The following is a 13,955-nucleotide window of genomic DNA, read 5'->3' as shown; positions in this document are numbered from 1 at the left end:
TTATTGTATGTATTATTAAAGACTATGTGTTTTTAGTGGGTACATACTCACCCATCTGTAAAGAAGGTGCCCTCTGGACCTAGTGGTCAGAATGAAGCTGGAGGACGTGAGTGTAGTGGAAAGAGCAGTAGCCTTAGCGTCTGAGAGCCTGGGTTGGAAGGTCAAGTTTGCCACTTTCCTGCTGTGTGACCTTGGCTGGGGAATGTAGAAAACTTGCACGCTTGATGCATTACGTTTTACTGCTTCTTCTACCCTTCCTTCTTTCTGTTTGCTCTTCTCCAGGTTCAGGAAAATCCTTTTCCATGATGGGCAATGCTGAGCAGCTGGGCCTCATTCCAAGGCTCTGCTGTGCTTTATTTCAAAGGATCTCTTTGGAGCAAAATGAATCACAGACCTTCAAAGTTGAAGTATCTTATATGGAAATTTATAATGAGAAAGTACGGGACCTTTTAGACCCCAAAGGGTGAGTTAACGGTTGAAATTAAGTTTGTAATAGGGGTCCTTGTTGTTGTTAGGTGCCATTGAGTCAGTTCCTACTCATAGCAACCCTATGTACAACAGAATGAAATACTGCCCGGTCCTGCGCCATCCTCACAAGTAATAGGGCTAATCATTTTAATTGATCCTTAAGTTAAAATTACAAGCTATAAATTTATTTGAGGACTTGGTCACTAGTACCCTGCGTTCACTTACTGAGAAATTATCAGCCTCTCAAAGCCTATCGGTGTACCCGGTACACATTACAGATTATTCTATATTCATGTATAAATTTGCTAACATAATGCCATTTTATAAAGATGTTTTTACTATTGGTATTGTTTTGCCATGATGACCTTATTCCTAAAAATTGATTTAAGAATGACACATTGGTCCTTCATTTATATTGGAAAGCAGTGCCTCTATATTGGGGGTAAAGTAGTTGAAGAATTCAAACAACTCAGCCTGAGCAAGTAGTTTTCTACTTGGTGCATTGGACTCATGTGGGGAACTTTTAAAAGATACATGGGCCTGAGCCCCACTCCTAGAGATTATGATTTAGTAAACCCAGGGTGAGACCCAGGCGTCTGTATTTTTTTTAAAATAGGTAATAAAAGCTAGATTCGTAAAGAAAGGAGAGACCTGTTTACTTCTTTAAAATTAATTTTTTTGCTGATTTAAAAATAAATTTATAGAAAATTTAGAAAATAGGTAAAGTATAAGAAGAAATAAAAATGATCTATAATCCCACCACTGAAAGATAAAAAAAAAAACCCAGTTGTTGTCGAGTCAGTTCTGACATATATCAACCTCACGTGTGTCAGAGTAGAACTCTGGTTCATAGGGTTTTTAATGGCTGATTTTTTGGAACTAGATCACCAGGCCTTTCTTCCAAGGGGCCTCAGGGTAAAGGCGAACCTCCAAATTTGCAGTGAATAGCCAAGGAATTAACCATTTTCACTACCTAGGGATTCCCAGTAATTCTTAGCTCCTTTTTTCTCACTTGAGTTGATGCCTAGCACTGACTCTTGATTTTAAAAGTAATGAATATCTGATGGTATGGAAAAGATGACATAGACAATATGGTCATAATACATATAGCTTTGCCTTTAATCTCAGTTGTCTCTTGAAAAGCTGTTCAAATAGACCGCAAAGCAGGTTTGCCATTTAAAAAGTCAAAAGAAGCCTAAAATCTTCAACAGCAGAGCCAGTTTTTTAAGTATAAAGAAAATACCAGTAACGGTAAACACCAGTATACTGTAATATCATTTTCTGTTTAAAATCGTTAGCATAGAAGCAGCATAAAATAATGCATACTTAAAGAAGTAAATTAAAGTTGAAACATTTTAATATTGTGCAGTACTCGTTCAAAAATTTTAAGACGTTATTTACTGAGAATTTGTTTATCCTATAGGGTCGGTTATGAGTCGGAATTGACTCGATGGCACTGGGTTTGGTTTTTGTATAAAATAGCCTTAATCACAAAGTTAAACACAGAACTACCCTATGACCCAGCAATCCCAATCCTAGGTATATACACAAAAGAATTGAAAGCAGAAATACAGACAGAAACTTGTACAATAATGTTCATTGCAGCATTATTCACAGTAGCCCAAATGTAGAAAGAACCTAAATACCTGTCAACAGATGAATGAATAAACAAAACATGGTATATACATAACAGTGGAATATTGCTCAGCCATAAAGAGAAATGAAGTCCTGAATTCCTGCTATAACCTGGATGAATCTTGAAAACATTATGCTGAGTGAAATAAGTCAGTCATAGAAGGACAAATATTGTATGATCACATTTATATGAAATAGGCCATGTGTGTAGAGACCAAAGTCAATTAGTGGTTACGAGGATCTGGCAGGGGAGGGAGAAAGGGGGAATCATTGCTTAGAGGACACTGGGTTTCTGTTAATGGTGGTGATAATTGTGCATGATGAATATAGTCAATGACACTGAATTGTACATATAAAAAGTAGTGAATTGGCAAATCTTTGGTATATATACATATTTTTACCACAATAAAATAATATTTAAGAAAGCAAACAAAACAGCCTTAAATTCAATCTGGCCATGCTCTTTCCCAATTTTTTTTTAACCTCCTATGTGCAGAATGGAAACCCTGGTGGCATAGTGGTTAAGTGCTACAGCTGTGAACCAAAGGGTTGGCAGTTCATATCCACCAGGTGCTCCTTGGAAACTCTATGGGGCAGTTCTACTCTGTCCTATAGGGTTGCTATGAGTCGGAATTGACTCAATGGCACTGGGTTTGGTTTTTGGTTTTTTATGTGCAGAATTTCATTTTTTTGAAGTTCATCTACTAAAGCAAGTTAGCCTAACCTAGTATTCTGTAACACTGGCTGTTTAGTTTGGGACTCAGAATAGAATCTTTTAAATAGTAAGTTACTTTAAATAGAAATCACCACATAAGAGATTCCTCATATGGAATGCTGTTTAGCTAATCCAAATAAAGTCGTTTTTAGAATATTTTCTGATCATTAAAAAAAAAAAAAAATTCCAAATTGCAATCTTAATTTCTGCATACTTACAAAGAAAGAAAAGCTTCCAAATTTGGTCTGATTCATTCATTCCATTTTCTTCCCTCCTACAGGAGTAGGCAGTCTCTTAAAGTTCGAGAGCATAAAGTTTTGGGGCCATATGTAGATGGTTTATCTCAACTGGCTGTTACTAGCTTTGAGGTAAGTGTCGTTAAAAAAAAAAAAGTCATTAAAAATAACTGACAGTAAGTCAGAGGGTAACTGATGTTGGGTATATTTTTATGTTGATACTTTATAGCGTATTGATATCCTTCATAGCCTCAGAAACCCAGGATCAACACATGCCAAACAGGGAGAAAGGGCTTTTAATCACACGCTTGAAGCTGTTCTGTTGTGAAAGTTTTACAGTGTGGCTGAAATGCCCAACATTTTGAGGTTGCTGAATCTTTTCACTAACACTGCTCTGTTGGAAACTGTTTACCCTAGGGTTGCCAAGTGACATCCTTCTAGACAAATCTGGTAGTCTAAACAGCATTTCACTCCACCCTTTCTTATTTTTTTTTCCAGAATTTTTTTTAAAAAATGTGCTTTAAGTGAAAGTTAACAAATCAAGTCAGTCTCTCATACACCTTGCTATGTACTCCTAGTTGCTCTCCCCCTAATGAGACAACACACTCCTTCTCCCCACCCTGTATTCCCCATGTCCATTCAACCAGCTTCTGTCCCCCTCTGCCTTCTCATCTCGCCTCCAGACGGGAGCTGCTCACATAGTCTCGTGTCTACTTGATCCAAGAAGCTCACTCCTCACTGGTATCATTTTCTGTCTTATAGTCCAGTCCAATCCCTGTCTGAAGAGTTGGCTTTGGGAATGGTTCCAGTCTTGGGCTAACAGAAGGTCTGGAGACCATGACCTTTAGAGTCCTTCTAGCCTCAGTCAGACCATTAAGCCTGTTCTTTTTTATAGGAATTTGGGGTCTGCATCCGACTGCTCTCCTGCTCCATCAGGGATTCTCTGTTGTGTTACTAGTTACACTCTGATTTACTGTCAGTTTACAGCAGTCATGGATTGTTGCCGGGTACCATCTAGTTCTTCTCTCGACCCCTTCTTTTTGATGGTGTCTCCTGCCTCAGCTTCCATCGCTTTTCACTTTTCTGGTTCTTCTGCTTTTCTGAATCATTCCTCTCTCCACTGAGTGACTCATCTTCCTTTACCTACTCCTTAACTTTTATGCCTTCTTAAGGCCTGGCTCAATGTTTTGCTCTTATTTCTGTAATCCCTGCTTTGGAAATCTTATAACATGAACAGCTATCTCTGTTGCTGAAGAATGCAAATGAGTGTATGAATACTCATACTTACTTGTGCTATATATATATTATATGGCTGTTGTATCAGCATGTCAAATCAGTATGACTAAAATTAATCTGCGAGGTAACACTCTCCAGCCATTTAAATGAAGATATTCTTAGTATGGCTCAGATTAGAAATATGGTGCAGTCATCCCTTTAAAAATGTTTTGATTCTGAGATGAATGGAAACATGCCTGACGTAAAAATGCAGAGTCGTACAGTGGGTCTGTGGAATTAGCAAATGCTTTGCTAAGGAGCCTTCATTTTAGCTCGGGGTGCTTGGGTTCTTTGTCCTTCTTATCCTGCTACATGTTAGTAAGAGCCAGGGGCTCTGCCTCTTGCTACATATGGGAAAAGTTATTTAACTTACCTGCACTGCAGTGTCTTTGTGTGCAAAATCAGGAAAATACCTCTTTCGTCATGTTCATTCATCAGACATTTTATAAGAATCTATAGGATCCAGGTGTTCTAGGAGCAAGTGTGCAAAGATGAATAAGAAACAGCCCCTGCTCTGGGAGACCCACAGTGCTGGGGGAGACAGAGGAGCATAGCGGGTGATAGCAAGACAAGGCTGATAAGCATGGGAGAGTTAGAGTTAAACCAGGTAGCTACCTTTGCAGTACCTGTGGTGCTCAATAAACATTAGCTCTTTTCTCTCCTAGGAACTTGCAAAGGAGAAAATAGGTACTTAGAGAGAAGGAGTCCTAGTGGCACATGATTAAACGCTTGGCTGCTAACTAAAAGGTTGGCAGTTTGAATCTACCAGCCACTGCATGGGAGAAAAGATCTCGTGATCTGCTCCTGAAAAGCCTCGAAAACCCTATGGGGCAGTTCTACTCTGTCCTATGTGGTCGCTGTGAGTTGAAATGGACTTGATGGTATACAGTAACACCAGCAACATAGAAAGAAGACAGTTGGGGGATGGACAGAAGAATGGGGGAGACATTTCAAATAATAGGAAGCACTGAAAGAGGTGGAAGACCAGACCATGCTCGATGGAGGGAAGGCAGGGAGGTTTTTATGGGAGGGCGGTAACCAGGGCGTCAGGGGATTGTAATTAATAGTTACACCTGGTAGGCAGTACGGTGTTCTTGTTTTTTGCTTATAATGTTTTCCTTATGCTTTGCCTCTAGGATATTGAGTCATTGATGTCTGAGGGAAATAAGTCTCGGACGGTAGCTGCAACCAACATGAATGAAGAAAGTAGCCGCTCCCATGCCGTGTTCAACATCATCATCACACAGACACTTTATGACCTGCAGTCTGGGGTGAGGGTCCGGGCAGAACTTCTAGCAGCAGCAGAATGACTCAAAATGCCTGCCTGGGTGAGATAGATCAGGAGGAGTCAGTGGCTGAGGGTTTTATGTCAGCTCTTCTACTTACTAGATGAGCTACTTAAATCATTTAATTTGCTAGATCTTTCTTTCTATATAACTTTTTTTAAAGAAAATTGGATTCTTAATGTAAACTCCCTCAAGAGCATGGTATTACCACACAGCTCCTAATGTCTGTACTTTCTTCCTGAAATTTCCCTTAAAACAACTGACTCTATCTTATAGTACTTGAGGGCTATCACAGCGGACACCACAGCTTTTAGCCTAAAGAGCACGTTTTCAGAAGAAGAGGAATTTGACTTAAATGTGCAGGAATCCTAGCATTTCCTCATAGCCAAAGAAAACCTCCAGCTTTCTGACTAGATGCCGGGAAGCTGAGTGAACTTATTACCCAGATACATAATAAAATGCGAGCTTTCCACTCCGGTTTAAACATTGAGTATGAAATGGATCGCTTGTCCAGATAACTCCTTTGGCAGTTTAAAAACTTCCTGAGAAGTTTGCCTTGTTGGAATGGGACGGATACTCACATTGCTCTCTTAATTATAGTGTTGACATAGGTGTTGATATCTGTGTGGTTTTCTCATTGATGTGTGTCATTTCTCTCTTGTTTCTTACAACTAGAACTCGGGAGAGAAAGTCAGTAAGGTCAGCTTGGTAGACCTGGCAGGCAGCGAAAGAGTGTCTAAAACAGGAGCTGCGGGAGAGCGACTGAAAGAAGGCAGCAACATTAACAAGTAAGCTGGCTCTGTGAGGACAACATTGGTGATCTCAGAGTTAGACTGGAGTGTTGCATCCAGCTTGGTGTGCGTCCTGGGAGACTTGTGTTGTAAGGGGCCTGTTGCACAAGTTGTTCATAATCTATGCAGATTTAGTAATCTGAGTTGAAAACAGCCTGCCCCTGTTAAGATGCATGAGGTTGATTTAGGTAAAGCTACATGGTGCAGCCCTGCTCAAAGATTATATACACACATACGTGTAGTGGAGAAAAACTTTTTTTTTTTTTTTTCTCCACTACATAGTGTATCATCATATAAATGTGGTCTTAGGTAAATACAAGTCACAATTTTACAAATCAGTCATTATCTTAAATGAACTGGGGAAGTTTATTCTGAAAAGAAAATCTGCTTTGAATCCCTTCCTAAGGTTTAAAAAAAAAAAACAAACTGTTGCCATCAAGTCAATTCTGACTCATGGGGACCCTATAGAACAGAGTAGAACTGCCCTGTAGGGTTTCTAAAGAGTGCTGGTGGATTCGAACTGCTGACCTTTTGGTTAGCAGCCAAGCCCTTAACCACCATGCCTCCAGAGCTCCACCTAAGGTTAATACTGTTTCAATATCAGTACCTTAAAAAAAAAAAAGGTTATTGAAAAACTACCATACTGAAATCTTGCTGTTTGCCTTGAGTTCCTACGTGGGTACAGTGATGCAGTAAAGGCTGTGTATTAGTTTCTGAGGGCTGCTGAAACAAAATACTACTAGCAGGTGGCTTGTGAGAACTGAAATTTATTGACTTATAACTTTGGAGGCTAGAAGTTCAAATCCGTGTGCCAGCTGGGCCATGCTCATTCTTTAGCTTCTAGGGGAAGATCCTTTGTTGTCTCTTCCAGCTTCTGGTAGCCCTGGTATTCATTCCTTGGCCTATAAATGCATCTTCGAATGGCCTTCTTCACTCTGTGTTTCTGCCTCTGTGTGTCTTCCCCCTTTTTATAAGGACACCATTTATATAAGATTAGGACCCACCTACTCTAGTGTGACCTCATGTTAACCAATCACATCTTCAAAGACCCTATTTCCGAACAAGGTCACATTCACAGGTACCAGAAGTTAGAATGTGAGCACATCTTTTGTGGGGGGCGGGGGGGGGAGGGGACACAATTCCATTCATCACAGGCTAAAAGAAAGCAGGGTGGTGAAGGATGTGTAGGAGTTTGCTAGGTTGACAAAGGAGATACAGGCATTGCATGTGGAGGGGGCAGCAGAGGTCCAGAAAAATGCCGGGCTTGTTATTTTCAGTGAGGCAGTCACCCAGGAAAGGAGCCCCTGTGGCTCAGTAGTTAAGTGCTTGGCTGCTAACCAAAAGGTTGGTGGTTCAAACCCACCCAGCAGCTCCTCTGGAGAAAGACCTGGTAATCTGCTTCTATAAAGATTACAGCCAAGAAAACCCTATGGGGCAGTTCTAGTCTGTCATATGGAGTCGCCATGAGTCACCCAACAGCAACAGTAACTCAGGACAGCGAGAGAATGTGCACAGGAGTGGAAATAAATGAGTCTGGAAAGATGAATGGGGACCAAGTCATGATGGACTGGAAAATTGTATGTGCTTCTGATAATCCAGAGGAAGTGGCTTTTGTTTTCCAGCAGGAAAGGCAGCAGAGTTTGTAGTTAAGAGTTTGCCCTCAAGCCAGACCATCTTGGTTTCATCCTGGCTCCATAACTTACCCAGTATGCTTATCATGGGCAAGTGATTTAACTTCTCGGTACCTCATTTTTCTCATCTGTAGAATGGCAATAATAATAGTACCTACCTATAAAATAGTTGCAGAGGAAATGAGGATTAAATGCCCATAATGTGCTTAGAACAATGCCTGAGACATAGTACGTGCTGAATAAATATTAATTGTTGTACCTATTATTTTTCTGATCATCATTATCATTATTCCAAGTTTAGCAAGTTTAGCCTGTCCTTGTCATCTTTTCGGTAGAGCTGGAATAATTTGGGATTTAGTTTAGAACAGAATGTGACAAGAGGAAATATTTTCAGGAACGTATTTGTGCAGCCTGCGTTTTAAAATGATGTCAGCGCATTATGGTTTCAGCAGACAGTAGTTTAAAATTAGAAATAAAATAGAGCCCCCTCTATCAGATGGACACAGCCCCACTCCCGGAGAAAGACTCCTGCTTTGGAAAGTTAATCTTCCAGGCATCCTGTCTCCTGCTCGAATCACAAAGGATTTTGCTGTATTTCATGACGAAGCATTACAAGATCCCAGACTGGCACTACAGCTCTGCATTGCGTTCTGTAATGAGCTGAGAAACTCGGATGGCAAAGCAGGAATGGGGGTGTGAGGGAGCAGGTACCAAAGAAAGGATTGTCACCCTCTTGGAGATTCACTTACTGGTGTGGAGCCATGTCAGCCTTTTGCCTGCTGGCTAGGCTTGTGAGAAAACACTGTGCGTTCTGTGCTTGCGGACTTGTGGGAATTTAGAGTGTATGTGTGTGGCCTTGATGTATAATGATCACTAGCTTTTACTGAGCACTCACTATGTGCCAGGTGCTATTCTAAATCGTCCACATGTAATGATTCATCTGATCCTCACATCAGTGTCATGAGATTAATCTGTTATCTCCATTTTACAGATGAGGAAACCAAGGCAGAAAGTGGTTAAGTAATTTGTCCAGGGTCACACAGCTCTAAGTGCTGGATCTCATATTTGAATGCAGGCAGTCTGGCTCCAGAGCCCAGGCTTAGCCACTGGGCTCCACTTAGGGGGACCCTGCATTCCGTTTGCCTGGAAGAGTCCTGGTTTATACTTTTGTTCCAGAGTAAACAGTAAGAGCGCCCCCCTAAATTTTCTCAGGTGTCCTCATTTGCACATTGAATTATGTAGCACCCCTAACTGGACTACCTCAAGGTCACAATGATAAAAGAAAAAAAAAAAATGTCTCTATTTCATAATGACTGTTGAATTGATTGGTGTTCTCTCTGCCCTGTACTGTCTTTCCTTATTTATATTCTAGCCCTTTCACAAATGGGTATGTCTGTTCCCTACTACTAGATTATGAGGTACCATCTTTGTTTTTATAGCTCTTTATAGTTTTCAGAGCATGTTCACATGCATTATTTCATTTGACGCTCCTAACAGATACTTTTATCCCTGTTTAAAGATGAGGAAGCTGAGGCTTGGGTATACGGTAAATAGTATGAATAAAAGACCAGCAAACATTTATTGAGTTCCTGGCACTGCATCAAATGCTAAAGTAATTTAGGCATTGTGGTAGGCAGAAAAATGCCTTCCCAGCACCCAAAGATTGACTACATCCTAATTCCCCAAACTTCTGGCTGTGTATCTTACATGGCAGAGGGATTTTGCAGAGTGATTAAGTCAGTGGTTTTGAGATCGAGTGGTCATCCAGGTGGGCCCAATATACAGTCATCACGAGTATAAGTGAAAGAGAGAGGCAGGAGAGCAAGGGTCAGACTGATGCAGTGTGAGAAAGATGTGATCAGCCATTGCTGGATTGAAAGATGGAGGAAGCGACCACAAGCCAAGGAATGCAGGTGGTTTACAGAAGGTGGAAAAAAGAAAAGGGAACAGACAGTTCCCTAGTGCCATTGGAAGGAACAGAGCCCTGCTGACCCCTTGATTTTAGCTCAGTGAAACCCATTCTAGCCTTCTAGCCTCCAGAGCTGCAAGATGGTAAATTTGCGGGGTTTACTTCGTTGCAACATGATTCCTGCCCTTGATGAACACAAAGTTTAGGGCAGCAGTAAGTCACTTCATTAAAAAAGTCAAAGGAAGGAAGATTTTCTTGACCAGAGAAGTTTGGGAAATGCTGCATATCCCAGTGTCTAAGCATGGAAATTTTTTCATAGCACATTTACCATCCCACGGATGTTTGCCACGGTGGTCCTGTGCTTTTCTCAAGATCACCGGCTAGAAGGGAGGGGAGCTGCCTCTGAGCTCAGTCCCCTAACTCTTGTTGCTGTTAATTGCCGTCAAGTCACCTCAGACTCATGGCGACCCCTTGTCCAACAGAACAAAATGTTGCCCAGTCCTTTACCATCTTCACAATTGTTGGTGTGCTCGAATCCATTGTTGCAGCCACTGTGTATTTTGAGTGCCTTCCAACCTAGGGGGCTCATCTTCTAGTGCTATATCAGATGATGCCCTGTTGTGATCCATAGAGTTGATTTTCAGAAGTCGATTGTCAGGCCTTTCTTTCTAGTCTGTCTTAGTCTGGAAGCTCTACTGAAACCTGTCCACCATGGGTGACCATGCTGATACTTGAAATACAGTGTCATGGCTTCCAGCATCACAGCCACACAGAAGCTATCACAGTACAACAAACTGACAGACAGGTGGTGGAAACACTATATAAATGGGTGTTAATAAAGTAAAATAAAATGATAAATTGAAGTGCTGCACAATAGTTGCACAAATGACTTTCTAAGCCTTAAAATCAGTGCTCGTAGGCCCAGTTGAGCACTAAAACTAAAGAAGTCTCTGACATGTTTCCTAAGCTTTCTCTCTGCCCCCTTTTTGAGCTTTGATGGAGCAGTAATAATCCTCTTAACCAGACCTGTCGGGGACATCACACAGACATTAGTGTCTGCTTAATGGCCTATGGATTTAGGAACTTCGTCTCTCCTTAAGCTCTTAAGAGCTTTACAGTGCACTTTATTCCTTTCATTAGAAGAACCACGGTGCTGTGTGGCCACCACATGGCCATGGTATGTTCGAGGCATGGGAAGTACAGGTCATCTGTAGCCCTCTTCACAGGGGAATGTGTAACTGAAAAATCAGACTGCGGCTCCACCTGTCTGTTGGTGGTGGAAGGAAGGAGCCTTTTCCCTGCTACTAGAGTCTGGCTGGAGCCCTGGTTGCGCAATGGTTAAAGAGCTTGCCTGCTAACCAAAAGGTCAGCAGTTCAAATCCACTAGCCGGTCCTTGGAAACCCTATGGGGTAATTCTATTCTGTGCTATAAGGTTGCTATGAGTTGGAATCGACTTGATGGCCAGTTTTTTTTTTTTTTTTTTTTTGGAGTCTGGTTAGTACAGGTTCTCTAAGAACTCATTTAGAGCATGGAACTCTCCCACTAACCCCTAGGAATGTGACTGAGAATGGTTCCATTTCATTCTCAACAGTGGCCAGTCATTAAGTGTAAGCAGTTTTCATCTGATGAGTATCATTCCCAATCTCATTTCCATTTCCACTGCTGTGGCACTATATAGTACAGTATAATCTAACATTTCCAAAACATGGCTTCTGTTGAACACTTGCTCTAGGGATATTAATGTATGTTACTCCTAGAATTCTGTCATTAAATTTATTTTATAATATTACAACTTAGAAGCATATTTCTATCGTTTTATGTGTCTCAGTCTTCCTTTTTTTTTTTTTCTTCTTGAGTGCTTTCTGTGACTTGTGTTCATTTCTTCATTTTTTTAAAAATGCTATTGCTTGAGTTATCAAACATGGACTTGTATCTAGGGAGAATAAAAATAGCCTGCTTCTGTTCATTATCTAAGGGTGAGAATCCTTGTTAATCTACACATTACACATTACAGGGTCCAAGCCTGTGGAAAAGAAAATCTGGATAAATGTCTTTGCATTTGACATGAGAGACCCACAAGGACAGTAATTGCATGCAGGAAAATATATGGCAAGGAATGGTCTCTGCCCTCAAGTAGTGGTTAAGAGCTACGTCTGCTAACCAAAAGGCCGACAGTTCAAATCCACCACGCGCTCCTTGGAAACTCTATGGGGCAGTTCTACTCTGTCCTATAGGGTCTCTATGAGACAGAATTGACTTGACAGCAACTGGTTTTTTGGTTTATACACTACTTGAAGCCTTGGTGGCACGGTGGTTAAGTGTGTTGGCTGCTAACCAAAAGGTTAGCAGTTCAAATGCACCAGCCGCTCCTTGGAAACCATATAGGGCAGTTCTATTCTGTCCCATAGGGTCACTATGAGTCTGAATCACCTCGATGGCAATGGGTTTTTTTGGTTTGTATACAGTACTTCTGATCTTAGAAAACAATCATTGGAAAAGTAGATAAAATAACATATTTGAAATCCGTCTCAGACAGTGTGGATAACTCACATCACATTTGATTCCCAAGAAAAGGAATCTGGTAGTTAAGAGTTTCAAGGGAAACTAAGCTTGGGAAGGCCCTGAAAGCAAAAGAAAGTTTGAATTATGATTCTCCTTTTTCCTCATTGGTTGGTTTATTGTGGAACAGCATTTATTTTGTTTTTGATCCTCCCAAGTTTCATTTGCTCTCATTTCGACCCTGAATTCTCCATTTTTATAGACAGGTAGAGTTTTAAAATGTCTGTCATAAAACATGGCTCTCTGTTTATAAATGTTGTCTCCTAGCCTAGCTTTTCCCTCCTCTCCAGCAAGCCCACCCCCACCCACGAACTTGTGGTAAGAAGCATCCCTGCAGCAGAGATTTAAAATGAGGACCCAGCTTCTAATCTCTAACTCCAACAGCTTTGGGGAAGGAGCAGTGCCTTGCCAGAATCTGAGAGATTCCTTAAATAACTTTTTCTGCCTCTAAAATTGGCAAGGAGTCCCTGGATGGTGCAAAACGTTAACATGCTCAGCTGCTAACCAAAAAGGTTGGTGGTATGAGTCTGCACAGAGACACCTCAGAAGAAAGGCCTAATGTCTGTGCTAAAAAATCAGGCATTGAAAACTCTATGGAGCACAGTTCTACTCACACACATGGGCGCACCAGGAGTTGGAATTGACTTGACAGCAACTGAAAAACTGTAATTGTGCTTGCTTGACCTTTTTTTTTAAAGCTTCTAGGAAATAAATAATTCATATACCATAAAGTGTACCCTTTGAAAGTATATGATTAAGTATTTTTAGTATATTCAGAAGTTGCAACCATCACCACAATCTAATTTTAAAATGTTTTCATTTCCCTAAAACATGGCCTTCTATGTCCAGCTTTTTTCACTCAGCATAATGTTTTTAAGGCTTTCACTTAGCTTAATGTTTTCAAGGTTCATTCATGTTGTAGCATGTATCAAAACTTTAGTCCTTTTTAGTGCCGAATATTATTGTATAGATATACCACATTTTTGTTTATCCGTTTGGACACTTGAGTTGTTTCCACAGTTTGGCTGCTGTGAATGAACATTCCTGGGCAAGTTTTTGTATGGGTTTAAATCTGTCATGTGTGATGTACATATTTATGTCGCTTTGCGGTCATGGCTGTTAGTTATTACAGTTCTGGCTCATTGTCTGCTTCTTGAATTCACTTTATATTTCCATGACTTTTCAGTGCCGCACCTTTGGGGAGTTTGTTTTGTGGGAAATACACTTTCTTTCCTTTCAACTTATTTAATGGGAATCTGTTGTTGACATTGGAAAGAAAGCTCATTTTCAGTTGCTAATGCCAGGTGACTTGCTAATTTGTGGGCTTCCTAGTTAATAAAAATATGTCTTAAATTTAATTTTTGAAAATATTTACAAAGGATTTTCTCTGTGTAATATCATGCAATCCCCATTGCGATCCAGTAAGATCTGCTGAGGTTGCTGTTTTCT

The 13,955-nt window shown here is 40.7% G+C and overlaps 1 protein-coding gene across 3 annotated transcripts in view; it reads left to right on the top strand.

Annotated features, from left to right (window-relative positions):
- Positions 1 to 13,955, top strand: part of KIF13A (kinesin family member 13A) — a 227,833-nt gene that overhangs the window by 147,516 nt on the left and 66,362 nt on the right. For all 3 annotated transcript variants that reach the window (XM_049884625.1, XM_049884617.1, XM_049884635.1), the window contains 4 exons: positions 283 to 463; positions 3,099 to 3,186; positions 5,466 to 5,600; positions 6,291 to 6,403. In XM_049884625.1, coding sequence (XP_049740582.1) covers positions 283 to 463; positions 3,099 to 3,186; positions 5,466 to 5,600; positions 6,291 to 6,403 — 517 coding nt within the window. The remainder of the gene's footprint in view (positions 1 to 282; positions 464 to 3,098; positions 3,187 to 5,465; positions 5,601 to 6,290; positions 6,404 to 13,955) is intronic.

This window comes from Elephas maximus, chromosome 1 (genome assembly GCF_024166365.1).
Source record: "Elephas maximus indicus isolate mEleMax1 chromosome 1, mEleMax1 primary haplotype, whole genome shotgun sequence".
NCBI classification, from domain to species: Eukaryota; Metazoa; Chordata; class Mammalia; order Proboscidea; family Elephantidae; genus Elephas; species Elephas maximus.
Note: the sequence above shows the minus strand (reverse complement) of the source record. Positions and strands in the feature narration are given on the sequence as shown.